At 56.4% G+C, this 13,164-nt stretch overlaps 1 protein-coding gene across 1 annotated transcript; it reads right to left on the minus strand.

Moving 5' to 3' along the window:
* Positions 1 to 7,951: 7,951 nt before the first annotated feature.
* Positions 7,952 to 11,661, minus strand: LOC127540090 (sporozoite surface protein 2-like). The gene has a single exon (XM_051964651.1). It carries the CDS (start codon positions 9,727 to 9,729, stop codon positions 8,044 to 8,046), a length of 1,686 nt encoding a protein of 561 aa, XP_051820611.1. The 5' UTR covers positions 9,730 to 11,661; the 3' UTR covers positions 7,952 to 8,043.
* Positions 11,662 to 13,164: the final 1,503 nt, after the last annotated feature.

Raw genomic sequence — 13,164 nt, forward strand, 5'->3', positions numbered from 1 at the left:
CCCATGTCCTGGTTACGGGCCTTTATGTTCGCTGTCCCTCGTGCCATTCAAGGTGCCACCTCCAAGAGCCCCTTTCTAATAACCCCAATTGTTAGTGGCCCAGTTGGCCTGTATTATTATGGATAATAATAATAATGGCTCGCATTGATAGAGTGTTTTAAAGGGCTTTATAAAATATTAGTGAATCCTTCTATGTGACAGTCTTTCAACTTTGAATACAGCGGTCGGATCTTCTCTAAATCTTTTCTTCTCCAGGCAAAAGCAAGTTCCTTCCATTAAGTTTCACACGGCATGACCTGCAGCTCTTCCCCATTGTGCTAGCTCTTCTCTGGACACTGTTTGTTGGTCATCGGGGCCCTCCTGAAAGGTGGCGCCGAGAACAGAACAAAATCTCCACCTGGGGCTGTCCAAGCTCAGTAGAGCAGTACTCAACTTCCTTGCAGTAGATACTAGGCCCCTCTCGATGCCACGTCTGTTGCATTGCATGATGGACTCCTGTTAATCTGCCATCCACTGAAACCCTCAGATCTATTTCAGATCATCTGCTTCCAAGACACCCCCTCCCCATAGTCCTACCTTGTCTGAACTTGGATTCTGGCTCCAAAGAAAACCACCTATGGGACTAGGGTCACTCTACCACTCTCTCTCTTCCCTCTGTGACTACTTTCTTTTTTTTTTTTTTAATTTCTAAAGGCTTAAATTTATTTATTTTTGTTTGTTTGTTTTTAATAATTATAACTTTTTATTGACAGGACCCATACCTGGGTAATTTTTTTACAGCATTATCCCTTGCACTCACTTCTGTTCCAACTTTTCCCCTCCCTCCCTCCACCCCCTCCCCCAGATGGCAAGCCATCCTATACATGTTAAATATGTGTGACTACTTTCTTTATTCAGATGATGATGATGGTGACCTCCATATGCTCTCCCTTACTTTGTAAAGTTCTTTCCAAAGCATTTTCCCAAAGTGCGCTGGAAATAACGGGCTCGCAGTTCCAATGATCTCGTGATGAAGAGTCATCTACACCCAGAGAGTGGGGACTGAGTGTGGGTCACAACGTAACATTCTCGCTCTATTTGTTGTTGTTCGCTTGCATTTTGTTTTCTTATTCATTTATTTTCTTTTTTTGTTCCAATCTCTCTTGTGCAGCGGGAGAATTGTATAAATATGTTTATATATATTGGACTTACTATCTATTTTAATGTGGTTAACCTATTGAATTGCTTGCCATCTAGGGGAGGGGGTGGGGGGAAGGAGAAGAAAATCTGAAACACAAGCAAGGGTCAATGATGTTGACCATGCATATGTTTTGAAAATGAAAAGCTTTATTTAAAAAAAAAAGAAATTAAACAGAACTTTCAAAGATCCACCAAAAAAAAAAAAAAAAAAAAAAGGAAATAATGGGCTCATTTGGATGAAATATGAAGCATTTACTTGGCTTTGAAGGCTCCAACCAGGCTTGCTGACTCCATTGCTTCTCATCCTGGCCAAATTGGAATACTCATCGAATTCACCATTTTGTCTCTTTGCTTCATGTCTGGACTGCTCTCTGTCCCCGTTTTTGTTTATAAGAGTTCTGGTGACACGCGGGTGCCTGAGCTTGTTGACCGGCACTTCCCAGCTAGCGTTTGTCTGGCTCTTGTGAATGCACATGAGGGGAAGGGATATGGCGATGGCAGAATTCCCAACTGGTGGATTCTGGGGGCTGGAGAGAGGGAAGAGTTGGGGATGGGGATGACAGAAAATGGTAACTGGAAGAATGGGGGAAACCACCATTTCCCTAAAGGGCAAAAGGGAAAAGATGGGGACCGGGCCATCCCCAGGAATGGTCCTCAGTGGCTAGGATGATTAGTCAGGAGGACTTCTGAGAGCCGTGCAAAGGGCCTGCCCTTCTTCTTTGAGTCCCTTACCCTTTGTGCACCCTTCCCTCCCTTCGATGGATTTCTCCCCACCCTCCTTCCAAAGGGCGATGGCTGATGCAGCACAGCAGAGTCCGACGCTGATCTGTTCCGGCCTTCTCAGCTGCCTTCCCCCACCCTTCTATCCAGAGCCTCCGTGAGGAGCCGCTGGTCATGAGGAGATGCTCCCAGCCTTGGTGATTATCCCACGAGCTTGGGAGCCCTCGCAGCTCTGTTTTTAGTGCCGGCTACCACCCACCCGCCGAAAATTTCCTGGACAGCGCGCCAGGCCCGGGAGAAGCTGACCCTCCCTCGGAGCCCCTAGATGGACGACCAGCTGGCCAGGTGAAACACACGGGCATTGTCAGTCCCACAAAGCTTCATTTACTGGAGGGATCGGGTGGGGGTGGGGAGCAGGAGGGGAATGGGCCAACCAAATGGTTTGTCTTCGCTGGATTTGTCCCTGAGCCCCCCGTCACTGTGTTTCCGTGGCAGGGAGCCCCGCTCTGCACTAGGTACCTCGTCTAGTAGACCCTGGACGCTTTGGGGAGACCCTGAAGCATTGTCAAAGCTTGGTTCTAGAGCATTATGGAGAAGTCCTACTGGGAGGAGGAGGAGGGTTAGAGAAGAAGAGGAGGAGGGAGAGGAGGAAGAAGAGGAGGAGGAGGAAGAAAATAAGGGGAAAGTTCTTATGCCTGCCCAGGACAGGGAGGGAGGTGTCTGAGAGCAGGGTAGAGATCTGGGTCAGGCTAGAGACAGTGGCGTCCGACACTCAAGAGCCTAGGACCAAAAGGCAGGAGCTAGAGTGCAGAGTGAAGAGGCTTGGATGGAAATGGGCTTGCCATGGAGAGCTTCAAAAACCACCAATGCCCATAAAACCTCAAGTTCTTCCTCTATTGAACAAAGGAACAAAATAAGATGAGGCTCCTCCCAGCTGTGACATCCCCTGTTCTAAGCCCCTCCCAGCTGTGACCTCCCACATCCTCAGTCCTCTCCCCCTCTGACATCCCCTGTTCTAAGCCCCTCCCAGCTGTGACAGCCCCTGTTCTAAGCCCCCTCCCCACTCTGACCTCCCACATCCTCAGCCCCCTCCCCGCTCTGACCTCCTGTTCTAAGATCTCTCCCAGCTCTGACATGAAGTCTCCTTACTATTAACCCTAACCCTCACTGGTCTGCTAGGTTCTAGGATTCTATTGTCTCTTTTCTCAGCTGAGGAGAAACCGAGGTTCCAAGAAGATTCACGAGTTCCCCGCCAAACGGGGGAGAGAGCCTTAGAACGTCCCCCTGGGTTCTCTGTGCATACGCCCCGGAGATGCCGTCTCTCTGCAGAGCAAAGGGGCAGGGCTCCCGTCTGGGCAGCCCTGAATGGCTCTCTTGTCTGGCTCCGGAGCCAAGTCCGGTTCTGCCAGAGGCAACGCCATTGACTGGACCACAGAGCCCCCCCTTGTCCGTCCCGTCTCCCCGAGGCCCGAGTGTGTGGTGGGAAAACCCGGCCCCAGCGGATTCCAAAACAAAATGTTTCTGTGTTATTTATAAAAACCCTTCGGCAAGTGTTTGTCAAAGCCCTTGGCTTTCGCCTCAGATCTCAGAGAGCTTTAAGAAATGATCCCATTCCCGCTGGTGAGGCTGGGGGGGAGGAGGGACGGGGGGGGGGGGGGGGAACAGAAATCACTCCCCCGCTAGTGACGGGCCGGGGGGAGGTGGGGAGGGTCCGAGGCTGGTGGAAAAATGCCTTCCGTTGTCACACTGGGAGAATAAGGCCAGTGAACGGCTGACTTGCAGGTGATTGGAGACTCGGAGGCAGAGATGGCGGACTTGGTGGGAAGGGACCCCAGAGGTCGTCGCGTCCATCTGACAGATGAGAAAACAGAGGCTGCGGGAGGTGCCTTTGCTCACATTCACAGGACAGTAAGTGGCTGAGGTTCCCAGACCCCAAAGCTGGCCCCCTCTCCCGCCCTCCAGCTCTGACTCTTGGACCCTGTTTACAAAACAGGAAACTGAGGCCCAGGGTGGGGCGCAAGGTCCAGGTTCCGCAGGCAAAGTACTTTTGAACCTTAACGGCCTGTGTTCCTGCAGGCAGCTTCGGCACCTTATAACCCGCTCAAGATGGAAAACACAGGGCCTTGTTCCCAGTCTGGGGGTTTCCGCGCTGTGGGAAAAATGTCTTTTGACCCTCTGACCCCGCTGCGGCTTTCGTAACCATTTTCACTTTCAAACCAGCTTCAGGCCCTTTGGACAAGCTGGGGAAGGAAGATGATGGTTTTATGTTGTTTACAAAAAAGCCTTCCTCTTTCTGGTCTCAAGCATCTGTCAGAGAGCTTTTCAGTCGGCGTTAATGAGACCCAATGGCGGGAGCCTGAGTAACCCAGAGCAAAGGATGGTTTGGGTTCCAGGCCAGAGAGACAATAAAACTCACCAAATGTCAGGACGGGAGGAACCTTAGAACTAAAAGCCAAGGCTGGTGCTTCCAGCTTCAGACATGGAACCTCAGAGTGGCAGGACTTCAAAAAGAAATGTCAGAACTGGGAGGAAGCTTAGAACAGGGAGTGTCAGAACTGGGAGGAACCTTAGAACAGGGAATGTCAGAACTGGGAGGAAGCTTAGAACAGGGAGTGTCAGAACTGGGAGGAAGCTTAGAACAGGGAATGTCAGAACTGGGAGGAAGCTTAGAACAGGGAGTGTCAGAACTGGGAGGAAGCTTAGAACAGGGAGTGTCAGAACTGGGAGGAAGCTTAGAACAGGGAGTGTCAGAACTGGGAGGAAGCTTAGAACAGGGAGTGTCAGAACTGGGAGGAAGCTTAGAACAGGGAATGTCAGAACTGGGAGGAAGCTTAGAACAGGGAGTGTCAGAACTGGGAGGAAGCTTAGAACAGGGAATGTCAGAACTGGGAGGAACCTTAGAATAGGGAATGTCAGAACTGGGAGGAACCTTAGAACAGGGAATGTCAGAACTCGGAAGAACCTTAAAAAATGGCGTGGTTCACAGAGGTTGGAGAGACTTACAGGGACTGATCCTAAGTAACATGAGCAGAACCAAAAGAACATCCTACACGGTAACAAGAAAATTGTGCGATGTTCAGTTCTGATGTCCGGGGCTCTCTTCAGCAATGAGACAATCCAGGCCAGTTCCAAGGGTCTTGTGAGGGGAGAGCCGTCCGCATCTACAGGACTGCGGGGGCTGAGTGTGGATCCCAACAGAGCATGTTCACTCTTTTGTGGTTGTTTACTTGCATTTTATTTTCTTTCTCATTTTTCCCTTTTTGATCCGATTTTTCCTGTCCCAGGGAATTGTATAAATGTGTCTGGAAGAACTGCACGTGTTTAACATATGGTGGATGACTTGCCATCTAGGGGAGGGGACGGGGGAAGGGAGGGAGAAAATTTGGAAGCCAGGGTTTTGCCAAGGTGAATGTTAAGAACGATCTATGCATAGGTTTTCAAAATGAAAAGCTCTAATGAAAAAAAAAAAAAAGAACATGGACTGTCAGAGCTGGGAGGGGCCTTCAAGACCACCTGATAAACTCCCCCATTTTACAGAGACAGAAAAGGAAACTCGAAGTGGGAAGTGATTTGCTTAGCCCAGAGAAGCGCTGGGAAGAAGCCTCCGAGTGGCCCGCCCTGCCCCCCACTCCGGCGGGGCCTCCGCACGCCTGCAGCACGCTTGGTCCAGCAGCATGTCCAAAAATGCCTCTAGCCCCAACCAAAGCGCCCCGGCCCTGTGGGATTTTCTCCAAATATGGGTGAGGAGCTGGGCCAGGAGCCTGCGGAGCATCTCGGGCTGAGAGCAGCCTCATTTTTTCCCATGGCCGGGATGTGTACGCAGCTCCGGCCCTTCCATTCCGCCAGCGCGGGCCAGATCTGCCAAAAGGGGGGGGCCGCAGGCCGAAGCGGGGAGCTCAGAGGCCCTGGGCGGCTGAGGTCACTCAGAGGGTGTGGGACAGGCCCGGGCGGGACAGATGCAAGCTCAGCCTCTGCTGGGAGGACCCCAGAAGCCTTCCCCTTTGCACTGTTCCCAGAAACCCCCTCGGGGGCAGCCAAGAGGAACCGGTGGAACTTGGGACTGGCCCCAGCTTCTCTGCAGACAGGATGCAGCTGGCTCTGGGCTGAGCCTGGAGGTCAGACTGGAGAGACCCTAAGCCTCATGTCACTGAAGGATGAGGCTCTGCTGGTGGAAGTACGAGCAGACACAGAGCAGTAACTAAGACCAGCAGGAAGTGAAGGAGGATCAGCCGCCCCGGCCGCCACCCCCGGTAGCATCCTCTGTGACCCACTACTCCCGCGGCCCGGGCACCTAGCAAGTCCCCGGGCTTCTGTGAGGCTTCGGCGCCCATGAAGTCTGGGGCCCTGGGTCGAAGCCACGGGGGCTCCACCCTAGTTACACTGCCTGATGGGGGGAGGGAGATACTCTTTCAGAACTCATTTCTACAATCAGTAACTGGAAAACAGTGGAACAGATTATGGTATCATTGCTTTAACAGACTAATGAGACACCGTAAAAACCCGAACCAACAAACCCCCCGGATCTCTTAGACGTGATTCCGCAGAAAAATGGGAAGTCCTCTTTGAAGTACTGTAAAGCCAGAAGAGCCGGACCGCCCTATATTTTACTTTAGTTACTATTTTCAGTGAACAAAGGGCCCTTTTCTTCTCCCTACCCCCTATTTGGAGGGAAAAAAGTTAAAAAAAAAAAAAAAAAAGCCTTTGTAACAAATATGTGCTGATTACAGTTGCATAAAAAGAAATAAATTCAAAGGAAGTAAGATATCGGATGGACGTGGAAACCGAGGAAAAAGCCGTTCTTCTTCTGCTTGCCAGCTCCTTTAGGTTCATGCTGTTAAACAGGCTACAATCGGAGCAGCAATGACCAATGCCCGACCCCTCCTGGCCTGGGAGAAGAGACGGGCAAATCTCCATTCTTCCTTTCTCTGGAGAGGGGGGGCCTTGTAGGGGCTGTGCCTGGCGTGCTCTCTGAACTCTCTGGGCTCTGTGGGCTCTCTTGGCATTCTGGGCTCTGTGGGCTCTCTGAGTTCTCTGGACACTCTGGGCTTTCTGGATTCTCTGGGTTCTCTGGATGCTCTGGACTCTCTGGATGCTCTGGGCTCTCTTGGCATTCTGAGCTCTCTGGGTGCTCTGAGCTCTGTGAGCGTTCTGGGCTCTCTTGGCATTCTGTGCTCTCTGGCTCTGTCAGTGCTCTAGACTCTGGGGTCTGTGGGTTCTCTGGACGCTCTGGGCTCTGTGGGCTCTCTCAGTGCTCTGGGCTCTGGGTACGCTGGGCACTCTGGGCTCTCTGGAGTCTCTGGGCACTCTGGGCTCCATGGGCACTCTGTGCTCTCTGAGTGCTCGGAACTCTCTGGGCTCTCTGGGCTCTTTTGGCATTCTGGGCTCTTTGGGCTCTGTGGGTGCTCTGGGCTCTATGGGCTCTCTTGGCATTCTGGGCTCTGTGGGCACTCTGGACTCTTTGGATTCTCTGGGCTCTTTGGGCTCTCTAGATGCTCTGAGTTCTCTGGATACTCTGGGCTCTCTGGACTCTCTGGACACTCTGGGTTCTCTGGATGCTCTGGACTCTCTGGACGCTCTGGGTTCTCTGGACACTCCAGGCTCTCTGGGCTCTCTGGGCTCTGTGGGCACTCTGGGCTCTGTGAGTGCTCTGGATTCTGTGGGTGCTCTGGGCTCTCTGGGCTCTCTGGGTGCTCTGGGTACGCTGGGCTCTCTGGGCGCTCTGGGCTCTCTGGGCTCCATGGGCACTCTGTGCTCTCTGGGCTCTTTTGGCATTCTGGGCTCTCTGGGCTCTGTGGGCGCTCTGGGCTCTGTGGGCTCTCTTGGCGTCCTGGCTCTCTGGGCTCTGTCAGTGCTCTAGACTCTGGGATCTGTGGGTGCTCTGGGCTCTCTGGACGCTCTGAGTTCTCTGGACACTCTGGGCTCTCTGGACTCTCTGGACACTCTGGGTTCTTTGGACGCTCTGGACTCTCTGGGTTCTCTGGACGCTCTGGACACTCTGGGCTCTCTTGGCATTCTGGGCTCTGTGGGCTCTGTGGGCTCTGTGGGTGCTCTGGGCTCTGTGAGTGCTCTGGACTCTGTGGGTGCTCTGGGCTCTCTTGGTGCTCTGGGCTCTGGGTACGCTGGGCTCTCTGGGTGCTCTGGGCTCTATGGGCTCTCTGAGCACTCTGGACTCTCTGGACTCTCTGTATTCTCTGTATTCTCTGTGCTCTCTGGGTGCTCTGGACTCTCTGTGCTCTCTGTGCTCTCTGGACTCTCTGTGCTCTCTGGATGCTCTGTGCTCTCTGTGCTCTCTGGGCTCTCTGTACTCTCTGGGCTCTCTTGACTCTCTGTGCTTTCTGGGCTCTCTGAACTCTCTGGACTCTCTGAACTCTCTGAACTCTCTGGACTCTCTGAACTCTCTGGGCTCTCTGGGCTCTTTGGACTCTCTGAGCTCTGTGGGATATCTTGACTCTCTGGACTTTCTGAACTCTCTGGACTCTCTGGGCTCTCTGGGTACTCTGGGCTCTGTGGGTGCTCTGGGCTCTGTGGATGCTCTGGGCTCTCTGGGACCTCTGATTGCTCTGGGCACTCTGGACTCTCTGGGCGTTCTGGGCTTTCTGGATTCTCTGTGCTCTGTGGGCTCTGTTGGCTCTGTGCGCTCTGTGGGTTCTCTGGGCTCTGTGGGCTCTCCAGGTGCTCTGGGCTCTCTGGACTCTCTGGACACTCTGGGTTCTCTGGATGCTCTGGACTCTCTGGACGCTCTGGGTTCTCTGGACACTCCAGGCTCTCTGGGCTCTCTGGGCTCTGTGCGCTCTGTGGGTTCTTTGGGCTCTCTGGGCGTTCTGGGTGCTCTGGGCTCCATGGGCGCTCTGGGCTCTCTGGACTCTGTGGGTTCTCTGGGCTATGTGGGCTCTCCAGGCGCTCTGGGCTCTCTGGGCGTTCTGGATGCTCTGGACTCCATGGGCGCTCTGGGCTCTCTGGACTCTGTGGGTTCTCTGGGCTCTGTGGGCTCTCCAGGTGCTCTGGGCGCTCTGGGCTCTCTGGACGTTCTGGGCGCTCTGGGCTCTCTGGATGTTCTGGGTGCTCTGGGCTCCATGGGCGATCTGGGCTCTCTGGGTGCTCTGGGCTCTCTGGACTCTGTGGGCTCTCTAGGGGCTCTGGGCACTCTGGGATCTCTGGGTGCTCTGGATGCTCTGGGCTCCATGGTGCTCTGGGCTCTCTAGACTCTGGGAGCTCTCTGGGCTCTCTGGGCACTCTGGGTTCTCTGGGCTCTGTGGGCTCTCTGGGTGCTCTGGGCTCTCTGGGTTCTCTAAGCTCTGTGGGCTCTGTTGACTCTCTGGGCTCTGTGGCCTCTCTGGGCTCTCTGGGCGCTCTGGGCTCTCTGGGCTCTCTGGGCTCTGTGGCCTCTCTGGGCTCTCTGGGAGCTCTGGGCTCTCTGGGCTCTGTGGCCTCTCTGGGCGCTCTGGGAGCTCTGGGCTCTCTGGGCTCTGTGGCCTCTCTGGGCACTCTGGGCTCTCTGGGCTCTCTGGGTGCTCTAGGCTCTCTGGGTTCTCTGGGTGCGCTGGACTTTCTCAGCTCTCTGGGTTCTCTGGGTGTGCTGGGCTCTCTGGGTGCTCTGGGCACTCTGGGCTCTGTGGGCTCTCTGGGTGCCCTGGACTCTCTGGGCTCTCTGGGTGCCCTGGGCTCTCTGGGCTCCATGGGCTCTCTGGACTTTGTGGGCTCTCTGGGCACTCTGGGCTCCATGAGCTCTCTGGACACTCTGGGCTCTCTGGGCTCTGTGGGGGCCCTGCGCGCTTTGGGCTCTGTGGGGGCCCTGCGCGCTTTGGGCTCTGTGGGGGTGCTGGGCTCCATGATCTGTCTGGGCACTCAGCTCTCTGGGTGCTCTGGGCTCTGTGGGCTCTCTGGGCTCTGTTGGGCTCTGTGGGCTCTGTTGGGCTCTCTGGGCGCTCTGGACTCTCTGGGCGCTCTGGACTCTCTGGGCTCTGTGGGCTCTGTGGGCTCTGTGGACTCTGTGGGCTCTGGACTCTCTGGGCTCTGTGGGCTCTGGACTCTCTGGGCTCTGTGGGCTCTGTGAACTCTGTGGACTCTCTGGGCTCTGGACTCTGTGGGCTCTGTGGACTCTGTGGACTCTCTGGGCTCTGGACTCTCTGGGCTCTGTGGACTCTGTGGGCTCTGTGGGTTCTGGACTCTCTGGGCTCTCTGGGCGCTCTGGACTCTCTGGGCTCTGTGAGCTCTGTGAGCTCTGGACTCTCTGGGCTCTGTGGGCTCTGTGGACTCTCTGGGCTCTGTGGGCTCTGGACTCTCTGGGCTCTGTGGGCTCTGGACTTTCTGGGCTCTGTGGGCTCTGTGGACTCTGTGGACTCTCTGGGCTCTGGACTCTCTGGGCTCTGTGGGCTCTGGACTCTCTGGGCTCTGTGGGCTCTGGACTTTCTGGGCTCTGTGGGCTCTGTGGACTCTCTGGGCTCTGGACTCTCTGGGCTCTGTGGGCTCTGTGGACTCTGTGGACTCTGTGGGTTCTGTGGGCTCTGTGGACTCTGTGGACTCTCTGGGCTCTGTGGGCTCTGGACTCTCTGGGCTCTGTGGGCTCTGTGGGCTCTGTGGGCTCTGTGGGTTCTCTGGGATACGGTTGCTACAAACCTTGGTTTTCATGAAATATTTTTTTCTGTTACAGGAAGAAGCCAATAGGCAGGGGTGGGCTGGGCTGGGGTGGGGAGTGTACCTGGGAAAGACTGTGATGTCAAAAAAAAGTCATCAGGGAAGGGTCTCCCCCAGACCCCCTTTATTTGGCCAGTGGACCCCACCACCTCCAGGGACCTCAGAGGCCAGTTCCACACATCCCCCTTAAACAGATGAGGAAAAGGGAGGGCCAGGGAGCACTAGCACTTATCCCTAAAAGTCTTAATAGAGCGGGGCTGGGCCTTCCGGCTCCCTCGGTGGGAAGTTGTGGGGAGGGGTTAGAGGGCCCAAGGCAACCTGATTCTGGGGGAGGGGCCCTGGGGGACCGGCTCCCACTCGCCCTCCACGCTGTCCAGATGCAGACTCCTACTGAAGGAGCTGGCTCTGGGGGCCAAGCTCAGGGACTGATTTTCGGGCCGCGAACTCCCCCTGCAGGCCAGGCCGGGAATCGCACTCAGTCCGGCGCTTCCCCAGTGAGCTCTCGTAGAAGCTTTTGGAGTGGTTTGATGGGGCGCGGGACCAAGGCTCCCCCTAGCGGTCGGCGTCTGTGCAGGGGGCCCGGCCCGGACTCGGAGGTCGGCGGTCCTGGGGCGGTTCCCGCCCCGGTCACGTGGCCCGATGCTGTCCACGCGGCCCGTCTCAGGCCCTTCTAATGGGGCTGAGGGTCTCGCTCCGCATCCAGTCTTCACGGGGGCCGCAGAGGCGGAGTGGGAGGGGCTGCCCGGCCCTCGGGAAGCTCCGGTCACGGGACCGAGGATGCTGCGGGAGCGACTGCAGGGGCGCGTCACCCGGCATCCCCGGCGCCTTCCTGGAGGAGGCTAAAGCCCTGAAGGGAGGAAGGGGGTCTAACGGCCGGAGGCAGAGTCTCCGAGCCTCGGGAGCTGCCCGGGAACCTGGAAGGAGCGGGACGAAGCAGGGAGGAGAGGGACTGAGGAGAGAGGAGGGGGGGGAAGAGGAGGAGGAGGAGGAGGAGGAGGAGGAGAGGAAGAAGGAGGAAAGAGAGCCAGAGAAAGTCTCAGCTCCCGCTCTGGCGGGGGCGGCGGGGGCTGGCGAGCCCCTGTTGTACCAAGCCGGAAGCCGCTTATTTATGTGACGGGCCGGCTGTCTCCCGCAGAGATAATGACCTCAGGGTCCCCCACGCCCCGGGCGCCGTGGGCGGGGCCGGCTCTTTGTCCGCTTATTGGCCAAGATCAACCAAAAGAGGCACCCCGCGGGGGGGGGGGGGGCGCGAGCCGCGGGCGCTCTCCCTTAGGAGGGGAAAGGGAGGGGGGGGGGCATTCCCAGAGTCCCAAGTCAGGGGGATTTGTCCCCACCCTCGTCCCAAAAAGATCCCTTTAGGTCTATTCAAAACAAACACACCAGGAGCACATGTTTTACATTGGACCCAACCCCGTTTTCCAGCTCAGGAAACTGAGGTCCGATGTTGAAATGAGCCAGCATCATGGGCTCTCCCCCCCTCCCCCGCTCTCCCCCGCTCGCCAGCTCGCTCTGTTTTACTGCAATCAGGGGCCCAGAAGCTGACCCGGAGTCAGGAAAACCAAGTTTGGGTCCTGCCCAGACCTTAACCAGCTGCGTGGCCTTGAACGAGTCACTTAATTGCTATCTGCCTCAGTTTCCTCCTCTGGAAAATGGAGGCAATAATAGCACTTGCCTCCTGGGTGTTGTGAGAATCAAAGATCATCAAGAGCTACATAAAAGTCAGTGATTAAAGGGGCTATTATCAGGGGTCCTCCCATGAGTCTCCCCTGCAGAGCCCCTGCTCCCGCCAGGGTCCCCTGCACGGGGCACACGACAGAGGGTGCCTGGTCTTTGCTTGAGGAATTCCGGCCCTCCCGGGGACCCTCCCTCCTCTTGCTGTTCTGGCCCAGCTGCCCCAGCCCAGCCTGTCCCGCCCAGGCCCCCACGCCCTGAGCAAATCCTTGCTTCAAGCACTGACCCATCCCGGCTGCCGTCTCCGGCCACAGCCCGGCCCAGCGATGCCCCCTGTGTGCCCGGGTGCCCAGGGCTGCGTCAGCTCTCCAGGCGAGGGCGGCAGGCACGGACTCTCACTGCGCACCGGGCCTTGGTCCGTGGCGTCACCCTCCACGTTTGGGGGCCTGTGAGCAGGGAGGTCCCGCGCTCCCTGAGCTGGCCCTTTGAGGAAAGGCTCTTTCCTTCTCCCTGCAGCCCTTGCGGGGCTGCCCCCTTCCCTCACTCCCCCCAAACCTTGCCTCTCCTCCCACCTGAAGTCTTCATTGCCTCATCTGGACTGGAATCGAGCCATGAAGAGAGGGGGGAGGAGGACCCTGGGGGAGGTGGGGAAGCTGGGACGCGAGCCAGGATGGGGGGATGGGAAGATGCTGAGGAAAGAGTGGGACGGAGCCGGGCCCGCCCATGTTCTGGAGCCCATCTGTGTGGGTGAGCCCGGGCACATCTCTTGTGTCCGCGTCTCTGCACTTGAGCACGTCTGGGCTCCCTGTGCACATGGACTTGCGCGTACCCTCTGGATGACGCGTTCTATGTGGGTTAGGGGAGCTCAAGGTCAGGGGTAACAGCAAGGAAGCGGGGGGGGGGGGAGAAGGGGCTTCTGGGAAGGCTCCTTGTACTTGTGTCAGGGTCCAGGACCCAGGG

The sequence above is a fragment of the Antechinus flavipes genome, chromosome 6 (assembly GCF_016432865.1).
Source record: "Antechinus flavipes isolate AdamAnt ecotype Samford, QLD, Australia chromosome 6, AdamAnt_v2, whole genome shotgun sequence".
Lineage (NCBI taxonomy): Eukaryota > Metazoa > Chordata > Mammalia > Dasyuromorphia > Dasyuridae > Antechinus > Antechinus flavipes.